Raw genomic sequence first — 17291 nt, 5'->3', positions numbered from 1 at the left:
GAGCTGACCCCACTGACACAGCCTGATTCGCTTTAGCTGAGCTATAAGGATGGATGCTGTGGAGAAGCTGAGGTGACCTTAAAACACATTTCTATTTTATCAAAATATGCTTGAACAAATTGTAAACATAATTCCCATTGATTTTGTTTTTCTAAAATACACACATCCAAGCCCTTAATTCTCTGAGACACTGAGTATCCCCTTACATAAGGGAAATCAAATGGATGCATCTTCTTTCTTTTAATATGTTACACAAGATAACAGAAGCTTGCTGCAACTGCTCACTTATTATCATGCTTGGATTTTGCCACAATTACTGTTTCTAGGGGCAGAGAGGGAAAAAAGTGGTTCCATATCTTTAAGAGAAACATCTATTTGTATTTAGTTTTGCCTTTCTTACTGTTCAGCTTCTGGTAAGAATTAAAAATCCAGAACCTTTGGTGTAAAATTATGGCTGCACAGAAAGGTACAAATATTTCCTTTAAGATCAAAATTAAATCTTACCCAGACAATGTACCCTATACAAAGCCTCTCTATATATGCCATATACTCCAGTAAAAGTCAAAGGAACAACCTGTATGGACCCCTTCTGGACAGGCCAGGCTTTTATTGTTCATTTTACAATATTTTATGATTTAAAAAAAGAATCTCATGTGCAGTTCAACTGAAAAAGGTAACATATGTGCAGATCGAACAACATGATCACATTTCTGCCTACTAGGCTTTTTTCCTCAGGACACAGACCATCAAAGTTCTTGCTCAATAGCAAAGCTGCTACATTTAAAGATGATTCCCACAAAAAGTTTCACCAGCTTTATGAATGTTCATCAGCTTCCAGATATTATCACTGGCCTTCACTTGCTCTGACTGAAGTCAAAGGCAAGACTTTGGTTTCAACAGGATTTAAACTCTTAAAGAATAAGGCAAGGATGATAACTTGTAAAGTCCATTGTAATGTAATAGGGACTGGAATGCATCTTGATACAGGTAGGACAATTTAACTAATAGCCTCCAAAAAAGAAAGTTTCTCAATAGGAGCTGAAAAAGAATAGTAAAATAATACAGGTGGTTACGTGCTAAATAAACTGATGCTTGATTGATGCAGTTGGGTTGGTTTGTTTTTGAAGCAATACAGATTAGATGCTAATTTTATAATGAACATTCTGAAGATAGTAGCAACCAAATAATCAATGTATTAAAATTTCATTCAATTTCATAAAAACAAGGTAGGATGAAATTAATGAGTATATCTGTGCATACAATTTCTCTCATTTTGTACTAAGCTTCAAAATTCTGTAATTTGTTGTGCTTAACATCACAGGAAGTTGTGTTAAATCTCTTGATTATTTTATTTTGTTCAGTCCTCTTCCCATCAAACATGCAAACACTGTCATCACCATTTTTGGCTTCACTTCAACCAGATCATCTGGGAGAGCATATATACGAGCACCAATTTTTCGAGCAACTGAAATGGCATACCTTGGAAAGAGAAAATACATATTATCTAACTAGCATCTACTAACGTGTGAAGATTCATAGCAACAACAGATTTTAACATTAGGATATGCCTGTTAAATCAGCACCTGGTGAAAATGAACATTATTGTGAATAAAAAAAATGTACTAACCATACTGGTAGCCATTTTGCTACTGGTTAACAGAGCATTTATGATTCTCAAAAACGTAGGGTTCATGGCAGGTTATTAAGTATAATGTGCAGCTGTTAAGAAGCTAGAAAAATAGCTCTCAAATATTAGAATTCAGAACATTCTGTGAAACAAATCGACTACATTAGTTTAAATCCTCTCTGAAATTGATAAATCATATTAAATAAGGCATAATTCACAAATTTCTGCACTTTATGAAAATATTAAGTTTCCATTTAAAACTTACTTGGCATTATTCAACTTGTCTTGATAAGAAAGATCTTCTCTCTTGACCATTTCTTGGCGAACTGCTTTCGGTGCAATTGCATCTATTAGATCTAGGACAGGTAAACTAGTGCTAATTGATTTGTCCTAAAAGAAAAGACACTTACAAGGTTACTATAAAGAATATATTACCTTTCATTATTTTGCTTGCACAATGAAAGAAATCCTGCCTTTTCACAACATTTAAAGGTTTTTAGGACATCAAAATTACAATGTTCATAATCAATATTATTACACATATATAAATGGTGTAAATTGACTAAAAAGGAGCTTTCCCCCTCCCTAAGGACAAAAGGGAACTTCAAAAGAAGCCCACGGAGCAGGTATTCAAGTCAACAAATAGCTTTTTGCATTCCCTGACTTGTCTCACTTTCCTCTTTTCTCATAATACAATCATTTTCTGCTGTAGCATATGATCCACTCATTCTGCATCTCAGATGATATTCTGGGAAGCTCTTAAATATTTAACTTGCTAGGTTATGTTTCCATTGCAAACCACACTGACACAACTGTTTCAGTACATACAATAAACCCGTACACGAATGCTACATTTGTGTGCAAGTGCAATCACTTAACTACCATTTCTAATGCATGAGATCCATGCAGCATGATGCACCTGACATACTTTGTTCATTTTAAACACTTCTTAACATTTTAAGTACGTGAAAGGAAAGCTGCATTTATGAACAAGCTGATATTTGCCGAAAGGACAAAATCTCCTATTAGCATTTTGAGTTATTTCTGGGCAATGACCAATAGTGACAATACTAGGCCTGTGGCATATCAGCAGTGCCATTCAAGACACAGCAGGTTGCTGGTTAAGTTGAGCTCCCTCTGGTGGTTCTGTTACACACTCACTTTTGAATGGCTGTTAATAAAGGAAAAACAAAACACTTTCCCTCCCAGATTGTTAGGTTAAAAATCCCAAATATGATCATAGGTGGAAAGAAGAAAGACAAATATATTTGATTACCTTGAAACTGGTAATTGAAGTTTTCTTATTTGCATTTGCAAGTGTCTGATTCACCCACTTAATAATAATTTCATCATTAACTTTTTCACCCTCTCCAAGGTCTGATAACACATTCAAAGTATACCTTGAATGAAGAAAATAAGTCTGAATTAAAGCTACAAGCAAATGTAAAATATTACTTGAGCACAGCAATGAGTACTTGTCTTCCTAAGATACCCTTACAAGTTATTTTGCTCAGGAAAAATCTTTCTCAGTTGCTATAAGAATGAAATAGCTATTACATTATTAACTCTGGAATGTTGTTTCATTCTATGTTTCTTATTGAGCACATTAGAGATAATCTTATTTTACAAGCTGAAATGGCTCCCTTGCATTCGGCCACTTTGACAACTGAATTGCAATGGCCCATGAAAGAAAAAGCTTTGACTGTTTCAGAGTAGATGTAAGAAAAACTTGTGGAAAATACATGCCAAAAGCATCTTTTATTGAAATTAGTTTATATTATTTGCACTCAGTGCACAAACAAGATTTTAATTCTACAAATTACTTACTAAAGCTGCAATGGCTTAAACAAATTCTTCCAATTTTAATGTCTATTACCTACATCATCTCTTTTTTGATTTTCCAAATATTTAAATTACTCCCTGCTTCCAGAAAATACATGAAATTAACATGAAAGAATTTACATATTCTATATTTACTGAAGAATATGGAATTTCAATAACAATTTTTGGTATGCAAGTTTTTAATTGTCAATGTATAAATGGATGTGTACACAAACACACATTGCTGTTGTTTCAATCATTACACATTACATAAAAATATAAATATATACATAATATGTACATATAATATGCATATAATGCATATATATATATATATATATATAATATGCATCAGTGCTCCTGTTAGACAAACTGAAGATTTACCTTCATTTCCTTTGATGTAGGAACGGTGGCAAATAAACACACACGTATACATCACGTATTATGTCTAGCTTACCTTCTCATCAGCTGCCATATCAAAGCCAAAGTCAAAGTTGGATTGCCCTCATTTAGATCATGTCCAGCAATACCAACCAGGGAGAATTTAGCTTTGGTCTTCCCAAGTTCTACTGCATAATTGCAATTCTCAATCTAAAAAATACATAGGTATACAAATAATGAAAAAAGAAAAAAAACCTCAATATTTCTATAATACAGACATAAAATTATGCATAGTTTGAATCAGTTTGGTTTTCTGTTACATTCTGGAGATAAGTATTTCCAGCCTTTTTATACTGCGCAGTTTCTACCATTATGTAATTGTATTTAAATTTGCAAGAAAATTCAAATGAGAACCTTATTTCACACTGGAGAAAAACAATTTCTTTGTTTTCAACAAAATAATAAATACATCAAAACACAACTTGGAAAAATACTAGAAATTGATTCTTTTAAAACCAACACTATTTTTGTCAACTATATTTCTAACTAAAAAATGATCTCAAAATGAAAGCTCTGGGCTTGCACAAATTCTCCTGGCAAAGTAATGCCTCATGACACAAGAGCATCAGACAACAAAAGACGTGCCAGGATTGGTTTTTAATATTTAATTAATTATATATATAAAGATAATATTGCTTAATGATGCCCCCAAGTGAAGAGCTATACAGCCTTTTATTTCTTGAGATAATGCCTGTAAGATTTTTTTCCTTTTTTTTTTTTTTTTTTTGGCCAGGATCAGCTCAGCAGATCTACACAACCCAGCTTACTATAAGCAGGACAGTTAGAGCCTGTGAAAGCAAACTGTATTTGTAGTGCACACCTACCTTTTTCATATTACCACCAAGTAGAGGGTAAGGACGTTTGTTGACATGAGTCCAGTCAACTGGCACACGAGTCATTTCATACAGTTGGAAGATTATTAAAGCATCAGAAAGGTCACTAAATGAGAGTAAAACAATATTTTTAAGTACAAAATTTCACAGAATCTCCAAAGTTGGAAAAGACCTACAAGATCATCCAGTCCAACCATCCACCCATCAGCAATAGTTCTCACTAAACCATGTCACTCAACACAACATCCAAATTTTCCTTGAACACCTCCAGAGTTGGTGACTCCCACCACCTCCCTGGGCAGCCCATTCCATTACCTGACCACTCTTTCAGATAAGTACTATTTCCTAACATCCAGCCTAAATCTCCCTGGTACAGCTTGAGGCCATTCCCTCTAGTCCTATCACCAGTTACACAGGAGAAGAGGCCAACCCCCAGCTCACTATGTCCCCTCAAGCAGTTATAGAGAGAAATAAGGTCTCCCCTGAGCCTCCTCTTCTCCAGACTTTCATACTCAAAATGAAAATCTTAACATTTTTAATAAGATGAAAGTATATATTATGTTGCTGAAAAATTCCAGACACCAAAACCAACATTTTGTCAGCCTGTGGAGAAACTGGTCTACATCATACTTCTTGATCTCTGCCACTATTTCAGTTAAATTGTACATTCAATGTCGTTATTCCCATAAATCTTAGCAAAGCAAGCAGAATAACAAGTTAGTTTTACCAGCTGCAGTTGCTTTTATAAGGTACAGAGATACAACACTTATGTAAACAGTCTTCATTTATTCATGCAGTTTTCATTTTAACATAGCTTTTCAAAATGTTAAATACTCCTGCTTAATCTGCACAGACAGATATGTTTTTCTGAAGGCTATTCCAAACCATTATACATCTCTTGTGAAAGATAACTAGCAAAAGTATTCCCAACTTAAATTGCATTCCTGATAAACCTTTTCATCTACTTATTAACTGACCTTTTTTGTTGTAAACTATCTACAAAAGAGTATTGCTGCACAGCAGTTGTAAATCAGAAACAACAAATGCTAACAGCACTCATCTATTTCTTGATCATGAGTATAATAACTGAATCAGGTACTACTAAGTGCGGCTCTGCAGACTAAGCATCCCATAGAGAAACTTGGAACTCACCTTCAGTAGAAATATATCTTCCTTGTTACTGTATTCTTACAAATACCAACACATTACTACATCACAGTGAGAAGAAAACATTACTTAAGACGCCTTACCTGTACAAGTGATTAACGTATGGGCTTACACCCAGTGAATTCATCCAGTTTCTGAATGTCCTTTCTTCATTACTTTCTCCTACAGTGACAGATATAATCTGTATAAATTACTTGGAGAAAACATTTCAGTAAACAACATCTAAATGACTCAGCTACATACAAGTTCCAGCTCCTGTACAACATTTTTTTTCCCTCAAAAATGAATTCATCCTTTTCATAGTAACAATCTCTACTGACCAATAGAGCAGAGGATTATCAAATTCAGAGTCTTATCAAGTTCAGGGTCCCTCAATTCTGGGCAATAAGTACAGAGAGTGCTCTCAGATTTTTTAAATAAGTGTAAATAAAAGTGTAGCTTCATAAAATAAAGAAATAGATTGTTGCTGGGATTCTTTTTAGATAATGAATATATTCCAGAGCAGATGGTGACAATTAACTAAGCTAACAATTCCTAAAACCAAAATAATCAGCATGAAGTGTATTCAGCAGTATTACCACAAGTTCGAAATGCCTTTTTCATTAAAGGTTAATACTAACACTCTGCAATTGCATTAACCTCCAGTAACCCCACAGCTGTACTCTCTCTACATTAAGTTTTCTGTATTAATTTGTGAACATCCTCCAAAGCGAAAGACCTCACCTTTTCAGTTTTTAAACACTGAGGCTCAGCAGGGCAATATTTTATTGGGAACATTTGTGATGCTGTTTATACTGCCAAAGGGGCTAATTGTTCTTGCAGTATTAACTGGCAATGCCAGAGCAGCTGGAAATTTCAGCTGTGATTGATATTTTCCAACAGAATAGATTCTATAAATGTATTCCAGTCATCTCCTACCAGCTACTTTACAACTTCTGAGAAATGCAAAAAATCCAGCACAAAAACCCTTCTTTCTTGACTTAGATTGTTCTTGCATATTACAATTATGAGCCCCTTAATTAGTGCTCTGTGTTAAGGTTACATTAATACATAAATTTCCTATGTTCAGCATTACCTAACAAAGGACCTGTGACCAATTGTTTGTGAATCAATGCTGCAAAAGCCATTTCCTCCTACATCAAAGAACATTTCATTTCAATTCTCTGCAAAGAACGATAGAACAGATTTCACCAAACTGAAACACGTGCAAATCTAAAGAACACTTTGCTTTGCTCGTTCCTTAAGGTATAATGGTACTGAGTTTGTAGAATGAGGTCTATGTGTTATGAAAACAGTTTCATTTTGTTCTGCAATTCATGCTGACTATAGAAAAGCAAAGCAAACATGTATTATTAGATTAAAAAGAAAGCCTTCTTATTGTTATTTTCTACAAAACTGATGTCACGGCAGAGCTCTATTTTCAAATGGAGGTTACAATTTTCACCCAAATATTCTGCTTTATAGAAAAAAGTCCTGGACTGCTACATATATACACACACATATGTGTATATAACAAAAACATAGTTCGAATTCTGATATTTCTGTGAGAAATTTCAGTAGTAATTGATATGTTGCAACAATGCTCATAAAAAACAAACAAACAAAAAACTGTGAGCCAGATTACTAGTTACTTTCCAATTAACAAGAGTGAATATAACGTATTTTCTTCCTAAGTTATGAGATCATACATATGGAGCTCGACCTAAGATTTTGTTTCAGAGATTCACTAGTAAAAATTAACAAAAATTTACTGATGAACATGTTGAAAGAAAAATACTATTCTGTGAGGTCTTTGGGCAGTCAGCTTTGCATCCCACAAAACTTGAAATCCAATGAAGGATTATATTTTCTTAAAAAGCATTAAAAACATCAGAATTTTTCTACAGAAAAGAAAACCAAAGAAGATGACATAATTCAAGCAGATTACTTAATGAACTCTTACTAAAAGTGTAGCTACAAAGACATACTTGGCAACTGCACTCAGACAATTTTACAACGCATGCTGACAAAAGAATCTAAAGTAGGCAAGCAGGAGGCAGAGCACCATTTGTCTATCAGCAACTCAGTGTAAAACATTTAATATGCCAACTTTAAACAAATGTCTTCATCATGCAACACAAATGTTTTTAAGTTTTCCAGATGGCTGAGAACTGACCAAGTTTTTCTTTCCATTCTTTTATTCAAAATATACCTTGTGATCCTACCAGGAGCACATCTTCTGCTGAGTGGTGCAGCAGATAGCCAAAATCATAGGAAAACTGCAGAAAGGGGACAGAGCTACATAAAAGAGAGAGGAGCAAATTTGGTAGTATCCTTTATATTTATAGCCATCTCTTTCTTCTCTCAGATCACTGTACTATGGAACTGAGTGAGAAGCAGAGAAGCAGTCATGAGGATGGTCAAGATCCAAAGGGTTCCAAATACCAGAGATTCTCTCTGAAAGGTAACAGAGCAATGCAACTTGATCCCTCAATTCAGCTGGCCTGAGCAGGCCTTGAAGGCTGCTAGTGGAGTAAGCAACAACCTCAGAGTACAGGCACACTGGATAAAACATGAGAGGACATACAGCCATGTCCTATTTTCCCCATAAAATGGGAAAGTTTTCTGCAATTTGGAGCCCAAACTCTGCTACCTTTCCTACAAGTGAGAACTTCCTCAGAGCAACAACACCCTAAAGTCACACATTTTTGCAAGGACTTCCCTTCTCCTTCCATCCCACATAGTATCAGATGTTCTCCACCCCCTCCCCCCCCCCCCCCCCCCCCCCAAAGTTCATCTGTGGGATATTTTCTTTATGTACAAATGCATGTCACCAGACTTTTTAAGCATTTTCAGCCTAGACTACAGATTACGCCTAGCATTCATCACCCTGAACAGCCATGCAATACTTTTTAGGTGGAACCATCATAGAAAAGATGGGATTTGACTAAGGACTTCCTCTACTCACTCACATACAAGACTACAGCTTTAAGTGTTGGTTTAAGGAAAGCCCCTACAGGTTAATTCCCCAGAAAGAACTACATGGCATTCAAATTGTTCAAGCCTTGTCCCCATTTTAGCTGCATCGTATTAAACCTATGTTTTTTCCTTCTACCTACAGTGGCATATTAAAGCAATAGAAAGAATAAAATAAAAATAAACCAACATAAAAGGACAGAAATGATTAAAATACTAGAAATAAAAACACTGAAAGAACTGCAGAATAAATACTTTCACAGAGTACAGAAAAGTACTAAATACAGTACCTACATTAGGAGGGGTCAAATCTGCATTTCATGAAGCAAAACAGGAAAGCATTATAAATCATGAGTCAGATTACAACAGACCAACTATGATGAAGCTATAAAGAAATGATTGTTTGACATTTTGTCTAAAACTACATTAAGAAAACATAAGTCAAAACACAGGACTTTATGAAAAACAAGCAGAAAAACACAGGAACAACATTGTCTTTTGATGGTTGAGACCTATTTGACAACACAGGAATTATTATTTAGGGGCAAAGAAAAGTCTTATACTTGCTTTTAAGCATATAACAATGGCATGGTTATCATCCATCCTGAAAATATTAACCTTAAATCTGGCCGTTAAAGAATGGTAATCCAGCATGCAAGTGATCAAGACTTTTCCTAATGATTTTGGCAGAAACTTGGATCTCATCTAAGTATTTTATCAGAGTTCAGAAAGTAGTTCATCTGTTTCTTTTGTGATGCTAATGATAACTCTTACCAATTTGACCCATCGGTCTCAGCTGCAATATACAGAAGAGAGGAGCTGAATCGACTATTTTCTACCTTCACACAGCTCCCATACACAATTTCAAAAGCATATATTTCCAAGAAAACTGCAGCAGAGGAAGAGCAGGGCTTTCCTTCAGTGATTTGTCCCAGACAGCGGGCACTGCAGACACTAGGGTTACTATGGCTGGAAGACTACTTCCTGTGCTTTGATACTTCTACCACAGCTGGCACCCGTGAAACAAGAAAAGCAGGAAGCCTACAACAGGAGTGGTCTGAGGGACACAAGGTTTGTGAAACAGGGATGCAGCAGAGCAGGCAACTTACGAAAAAGTGAGAAGCAAAGGAAGATGGACTCACCTAGATGGAAAGGAAACCTGATAGGAACAGTATGAGGAAGGCAGGAGTAGGCAGTGCAGAGGAATGTGTTAACATTGTTGATGATTCTCCCAAGTGCGTCAACCCTCACCTTTCCTTTGAGATCAGTGAACAACTGTGAAATACTGTTTCATTATCCTAGATTAGCTGGTCCACAAAAAGGGTAACAGCCAAAGACAGCTAACAATTTCTCCTTTATCTCTAGCAAGAGGGCTCTGAACAGTACAATTAAAGTACAAGCTTAGTGATACATGAGAACCAATTTAGGTATCTGATACAAAAACTTTTCTTTTTTTTTTAGTTCCCTCTTTTAAAAGGAAATCAACCATACACATATGCATGTATGTGTATGTAACAACAAAACCTGTGAAGGCACTTTGAAAGACTATAGCATAGTAATAGCTTTCCCAATTAGGAAAAGCTAGAATTTGTTCATCAGCTAAAATATAAACATTATGGCAAGAAGAACCCAGAAAGGGAATAAGTGGACAGGTTTTGCTCCTGCAAATGAATGACAGAAAATTATTCAGGATTATCCTTTGGTCAGGCTAATATAAGCAAATCAAAATCCCACATTCCAATATTTGCGATTATGGGGTCTTTTCTACTATAGGCTTATACTGAAAGCTAATGAAAAAGCTCTATATGCTGGTGTTAACACAGGCACCATCACACAGGGATCCTACATCACAGCCTAGGAGGAATACTTAAGCAGAAATCACTAACATTCTTATTTCCTATATTCTTAGTAAGTTGAGTACCTTCTAATAAAGTGAGATCATAAGATGAATTGTCAGGCTTATGTAGGGCTGGATATGTGTTAAAGAGATTTGCAACGAAAGCCAAATTGAGTTTAGGGTTGCCTGCAACCACATCAGCTGGAGTTACAAACTGTCTGCAGCCCAATTTGTCTGCCTGCTGGAGCATGTATTCAGCCCTCCTCAAGTCATTTTTATCCTAAAAGAAAAGAAAAAAATTAACTTGTAACAAATACTAACATGTTCTGAATGTGCAGTCTAGCCAATCATGACCTGTTCCTCTAAAATCTGAGCTAGCTCTTCCAACCCATAACAGTTCCCCTTTTCCTTTCACTTTCATTCTATCCTTCACTTCTGTGGCTGTCTGCTCAGCATGCCTCATGAATCACAGTAGCCAGAGATTATATTTCTGTTTTCAGGCTGTTGATTCCCTCATAATGCATTCTGAAACACAGGCCATAGGTTCATCATCTCTGCTTTAGAGTGACATTCTCAAATACAGTAATTACAGATTATCTCCAAAATCCACTTTAAGATGAGTGGAGAACTCGTCAGAACATCACCTTGTTTTCCATCAAATATTTTCCCTCCAAATCTTTTCAGTTGGTATAAGGTGTAAGGTGTATGAAAAGATAATTTGTTCATAATTGTTTTATCTTCAATACTAATCTGGCTAGAACAACAAAGACTTCAAAACAACATAGCATATACTTTTCACCTCTTATCTTCACAGGGCTAGAAGTTAATAGAGGGAAATTAATAATTGATATACTGCTGCAATAAAGTCAGTGACTCAACATTGGCACCAGAACCTTACTGTAGAACAAAGATGCATGCATGTTACTGATACTGGTTTATATAATCATTTTTCTGTAATGAGCTGCAAACTATAGGAATTCACTGGGGAAAATAGTAACAAAAAAACACTATTCTTTCTCACTCCCCATGAAAAATGAACTAAAGCAACAAATGTAACAGATCACTCCTCTTGAAGGAAATTGAGAGGACTAAAATTCAGTTATAAAATTATGCATGATTTTCAGTTGAGCTTTCATTTTTACAACAAACAATGAGATTTCATTTAAGATTTCTACATATATCATAGGCAGACGGTTCAATTTTGTATCCAACACATTCTCCAAGTAAACTTTCCAACCAGCATCAAAAGGTTTTTCAACATCTAGACAGGCTTTTCAGCAGTTCTATCCCTTAATGGCTTGCAAGGAAACACTTTGCTACACTTTCCAACTGTTTATTTGAAAGGCTAGCATGGCCTCTCTGAAGCTAGTTAGTCTGAGATTAAAGTATGAGAAGCCAACTCTTTTTGCCTTGCTTTAACTCCAACAGAAATGATGTAGGATATTGTAATACTAATATCAGAGGACCCAACCCCACAATATAGCTGTACACTAACGTAAGTAAAACAGCTCAAAAATTTAAATTGGAGGATGCACAATCCTGTTCCAGCAGTGCTCCGGGGCTTTTCCCTTTCATCTTCCATAGCACTGAGAAATCTTGCTGAGGTTGTATATGCTTTACAAAAGCCAAATGGGATTCTGAGACAGCCTTGACACCAGGATGTTGAATTAGCATTAGAGTTATCTTTTAGATTTCAGGATACTTACATTAAACCCTGAAAAGTCAATTTCAACATGCATTTCATCAAATTCACCTCCTTTGGGTGCAATCTGATTTAACAGATGGTAGTATGCTCTGGAATCCTACAACAGAAGAATAATATTAAGAAATTGATCAAATACATAGCTTTTCATCACTACTTACTGCTATTTTAGCCTCATTCAAAAGCCACATAAGTCAGAAATATGCCATTCTAATTACAGTGAATACAGATAATGTCTTTGAGCCATTTTATTATCATATTCACATAGAGCCTGTTAAACCAGCTAAAAAACAGTAATGACAGCTAATTGTTCTGGACAGTGCTAGTTACATTAATTCCACTGGTTGTGAACTAGGGATCTGCAATTAAGGGAAACATATATAGGTTATCCACAAAAATAAGAAACAAAAAAAAGTCTGGATTTTTTTCCTGAGTGTCATTTTATTCATTCACACTTCTGTTTAAAGCAACAGTTTCTTAGCTGTTTATTTCTAAATAGACTAAGTAAAAAAAAATAAATGCAGTGTCTCCTTAAAGATGAATCTAGTGACAAATGCAGTTTTTAGTTTGCTTCTCTTTCTCCCCCCTCCAGCTAAGAAACTAGAAAAACCAATAACCTACTAGTTTTGAAAGTATTCAATACTTCTCTTACGTAATATATATCATCTCTAATCTACTAGCAGTTTTCACACAAAAGCCTAGTTTGCTTTAATATTAACCTTCTTAGTGACATTCAAAAAGCTACTAACTAGCAATTAACCTTTTATTTTTTTAAATGCTTCTGTGAGTAGAAAAGGTGTCTTACCACCACAGGGAATACGGCTCCTTTACTTTTAGTTTTAAAATAGTTTTCTTCTGTTTCTTGAGCCAGACTTACTAAAGTACTCTGCAAAATGACTGAAAATGAGCACAAGGAACCAGCATGTCTTTCAGTACCCTTGTGTCATTAAATTGGAACATCATCTAAATAGTGATTAAGAGGAGCTACTCAATCCTTGGATCAAGAAACAGAAGCTACTTCAAAAACCTCTCTGAATAATTGCTCTTTCCATAAATTGTTTCCTCTGTACTCTTCTGTAAAATGCAAGGTACAAAATGCAGTAAACATTAGCACATATACACCAAGAGAAGCTTTTTAAGTAATACTCTTCTTCCTTGAAACAACAAAAGAAAGGAATTATGGTTTTTGCAAATCCAGGAGCAGAGAAAGATGGCCAAGTAAAAAGGCAACTAACTGAATAGTGCAAATTGTCTTAAGTAGCTCTAATAAAAAACACTGGAACTGTTCTGAATATGGCTTTTTTTTTGAAATATACACTTAGCATTGTGGTGCGAAAATATGCAGTACGAGCAACTGAACAGAATATATGAAAGCAAAACGTTCTTTCATTGTTGAAAAATGTAGGATTAACATACATATTAAAAAAAGCAGAGGACTAATATTCCAAACATTCCTGGATCTGGCTCATCTGTTTTCTATGCATAGTATGCTCCAATACCACTATACTCAATTACCAGTGATAACAACATACCCTAATGTCTTGACTGAAGTTATTGATTTTCTGCCACCCTGCATTGGCCAGATGGTAGTTCACCCATCGTAACAAGAGCTCTTCTGGGGAAAGCTTCATTAACTGATCTAGTTCTTCCCCTTCATTTAACAAAGCGATGAGAGCTTAAAAAAAAATTTGAAAGAAAACTGAGATCATTGACATCTTGGTTTCAGAGCACTTAATATTGTAACTCCACATACTGCCAGAGCTGGCATTACTCTTACCTTCATTTCTAGAGATCTCAATATCAGCAAAAAGACCAACTTTAATTATCTGCCACAGGAGACCTAATACCAAGTGTGGTTTTCCATCTTGCAAATCTTGTGAGCCAATATTGACCACTGTGCAGCCAATTGCAGATGCTGAGTTCAGGGCCAAGTTTAAGTTTTCCTATTTGGAATAGTAACATTTTATACATTCATGAGGATGTGAATCTTAGTAGATTAGTCCATATTGAAACAAGATTTTCTAAAAGTTTCTGAAGCTATAAATAGTAATGATTAGTTTAATGGTGACCATTATACAGCAAAAGACTTTACATGGACTGATACGTCTCATCAGAAGATAATTGAAAACATTATCCACACTGATTAACATGTACCCACTAAAAAATTGTGGATCATCTTCCACTGCTTCAATCATTAATCAAAGCCTTATTTATACTGCACAACATTCACACGTACAGATTAGAAAATATTGTCCAAAACACCAGGGACTTCATACTGTGGAAAAATGTGTTAATGTGGAATTTTGTCCAATGAAGGGGATTGTTGTCATAGTCATCTTTTTGCTCTTACACAGACTGACATTTATTCAAGCAACTCAAGCTGTAATTGAACAAACAGTATTTAAAAAAAAAAAAAAATCACAGCAATTCAATAAGTTGATACTAAAAGTAAAGTCAGTGATTGAGACATGAAAAATTCCAAGGAGAAAAAAAAAGACAGCTGTCATATTACTTTTTTCCTTCCCAGTACCATACTGGATACACTACATGTGCTTATTCAGTCTCTAGACCACCTTTGCTGACACATCTTCCTCAATTAAGTAGATATTACAAGACTCAAGTGGAAGATTTACTTACAGAAATAGTGAAAGGAGTGAGTTTCTTCTTATTAATAGCCCTTTCATCAATTGTATCTGGTTGTGAAAAGTTAATCATTTTGCTAAGAAAGAAAAGTCAGTTTATTCATTTTTTCACTTCACAGGAAATATTTAATTATTGCTTATAAAATATTTATAGTTAGTTTCAAATGTTAATGTCTGGCAAGATTAAAAATAAAAAGACAGCCTCAACCTCCACATCTTTTCTCCCTAAAAATAACTGTTACTTCACACAGAAAACTCCCACACAATACCTACTTAAAGCAATTTGAGCAATTAGGTTTTAGACCTGAGTAACAAAGCATGTCCATATTGCCAAATAAAGATAGTGAGAGATCGTAACTGTAAACTACTCAGAGTTAAACGATCTCCAGAGAAAATATTTGTACTAAGTAATTCTTCAGGACTGCATTCCTACAGTATTTTGTATCTATGGATGCCTTGTTACCATCGTGCTAAGAATTATTACTCACTGAACACAAAATTACAGCAGAGTAGAGCTAAAAAGATATGCTATGCACTCTTTGCAACAGACTTAACTTGGGTTTCTGTTCCTCCCATCCTACAATTTATTACATCTAGTAACTTAACAATATTTCAAGTTGCAAGGACTTCTAATTATATCAGCTAATGAATAAGTGAACTATGTAATTATTTCCATTATAAACAGACTGAACATATCTGGGATTTATGATTATTGATCTGAAGAGGAAAAAACTTCTTTAATATATGCACTGAGTCACATAAAAAAGTAGAAAACAAAATTTCTACAGGGATATAGATTTTTCCCCATCCTACACGCTGGTTAAAATATTTATTAGCTAAGTCCTGATGTTGAAGCCTGTCAGAAGCTTTACAGTTCACATCACTGTGACCTGCACTTAACCTCTGAGAAGAGTTTCTTCTCTTCCACGCAGCCCCACACTCACCAAAGAAGAATGCCATCTGCAAGGGATTTGAAAAGACTACCATCTGATGGGTTCATGGGGAGAATGTGCTTACAGTCTGGGTCATCTTGTAAAGCTTTATTTATCCAATTAACAAAAGCAACTTTTTCTTCCTCTGAAAAGAAAAATATCATTGAAACAAGTTATTTTCATTTCCATGAACAAGTACCACTGATCACCAGATTTAGATTAAAGAGGTTCATCTGCTCCTTAGCTCCATAGGAGCCAGTCATGGAAGGGAAAATGGCCATAACACACTTATCTTTGCCTTATAGCACCCTCTGAACAACTGGTGATTTTCTGAAGGAAAGAATGAAAATTTAGCAGGTCCTTTTCTGCAGAGCTCCTCTCCAGCAGGTCAGCCACTAACCTGTACTGATGAAAACAGTTACTCCACCCCAGGTGCAACACCCTACACTTGCTCTTGTTGAACCTCATCCCATTCCTCAAATCTGAAATTCTAGTGCACAGTTCATCTTATCATAAACTATACAGCTCATGAGCCAGGTCAGATGAACTGCATTCTAGATGAGTCAGTTTCTCTCCACTAAAACTGAAAAGGTGTCTAAATTTGTTACCTGAATAAGAATGCTGTGTCCCCTCAGTAGATATTGCTGATGTTCCTCCAAGTGCTGTAATACCCAGCTTTTTGTTTATCGATTTTCGGTAAGATTTGCTAACATCTTTACTTTTCAATTCTTGAATTAACTGCAATAAGAAAGATAGAGATCATTTTGTGAATGATAATTCATGATTTAATATTTAATTAACTGTTTGAAATTAAGTTCTCAAGAGTCAGTAAAGAACCTTCCTACCTTTGTTATTTACAGTAACTCCTGAAAACACATTTTTAACTAGAGCGTATTTCTTCTGTTTACTTCATTATAAACTTTTTTACTATAAAGTTACTACATCATGTGCAAGTACACATGCCCTTAAGCAAGTGGACTGATTTTTTTCAAGGGCCTACATTAGATATACCAATTCATCCTGAGTTTGTCTTAACACTGTACAGAACTGACAACGATGTTTAGGTAACAGATACAGCTCACTACATTACAGATATAGTTCAAAATTTGGATGCAAATAATTGTATCTTGCCTATGAACCAGTGCAAATTAGAATCCCGTAAAGAAACAAAAATAACTAGTTAAATAAGCGACCTGCTATGATTAGCAGCCGTACTATAAATACAAAACAAAAACTAGCCATCACCAAATGCACACAAACCAACAGCTTCAAAAGTTTTTTGTTCTCTTAAAGAACACAGACTATAACCTACACTAGAAAAAAAAGATCTAAGC

General features: G+C 35.2%; 1 protein-coding gene across 4 annotated transcripts in view; it reads right to left on the bottom strand.

Annotated features, from left to right (window-relative positions):
* Positions 1-226: 226 nt before the first annotated feature.
* PLS1 (plastin 1) overlaps positions 227-17291 on the bottom strand; it is a 36306-nt gene continuing 19241 nt past the window's right edge. For 2 of the 4 annotated variants that reach the window (XM_072344567.1, XM_072344566.1), the window contains exons 5-17: positions 16566-16695; positions 15970-16102; positions 15021-15102; positions 14161-14326; positions 13916-14058; positions 12388-12483; positions 10766-10961; positions 5973-6051; positions 4714-4828; positions 3906-4039; positions 2904-3027; positions 1893-2017; positions 579-1479 (exon numbers count right to left, since the gene is read on the bottom strand). In XM_072344567.1, coding sequence (XP_072200668.1) covers positions 1344-1479; positions 1893-2017; positions 2904-3027; positions 3906-4039; positions 4714-4828; positions 5973-6051; positions 10766-10961; positions 12388-12483; positions 13916-14058; positions 14161-14326; positions 15021-15102; positions 15970-16102; positions 16566-16695 — 1659 coding nt within the window. In that variant the 3' untranslated portion in view covers positions 579-1343. Of the gene's footprint in view, positions 1480-1892; positions 2018-2903; positions 3028-3905; positions 4040-4713; positions 4829-5972; positions 6052-10765; positions 10962-12387; positions 12484-13915; positions 14059-14160; positions 14327-15020; positions 15103-15969; positions 16103-16565; positions 16696-17291 lie in introns of all 4 variants that reach the window. The other 2 variants (XM_072344565.1, XM_072344568.1) reach the window with 2 other exon arrangements.

This window comes from Excalfactoria chinensis, chromosome 9 (genome assembly GCF_039878825.1).
Source record: "Excalfactoria chinensis isolate bCotChi1 chromosome 9, bCotChi1.hap2, whole genome shotgun sequence".
In the NCBI taxonomy this organism is placed as follows: Eukaryota; Metazoa; Chordata; class Aves; order Galliformes; family Phasianidae; genus Excalfactoria; species Excalfactoria chinensis.
The sequence above is the reverse complement of the archived record's forward strand: the minus strand, read 5'-3'. Positions and strand labels throughout refer to the sequence as shown.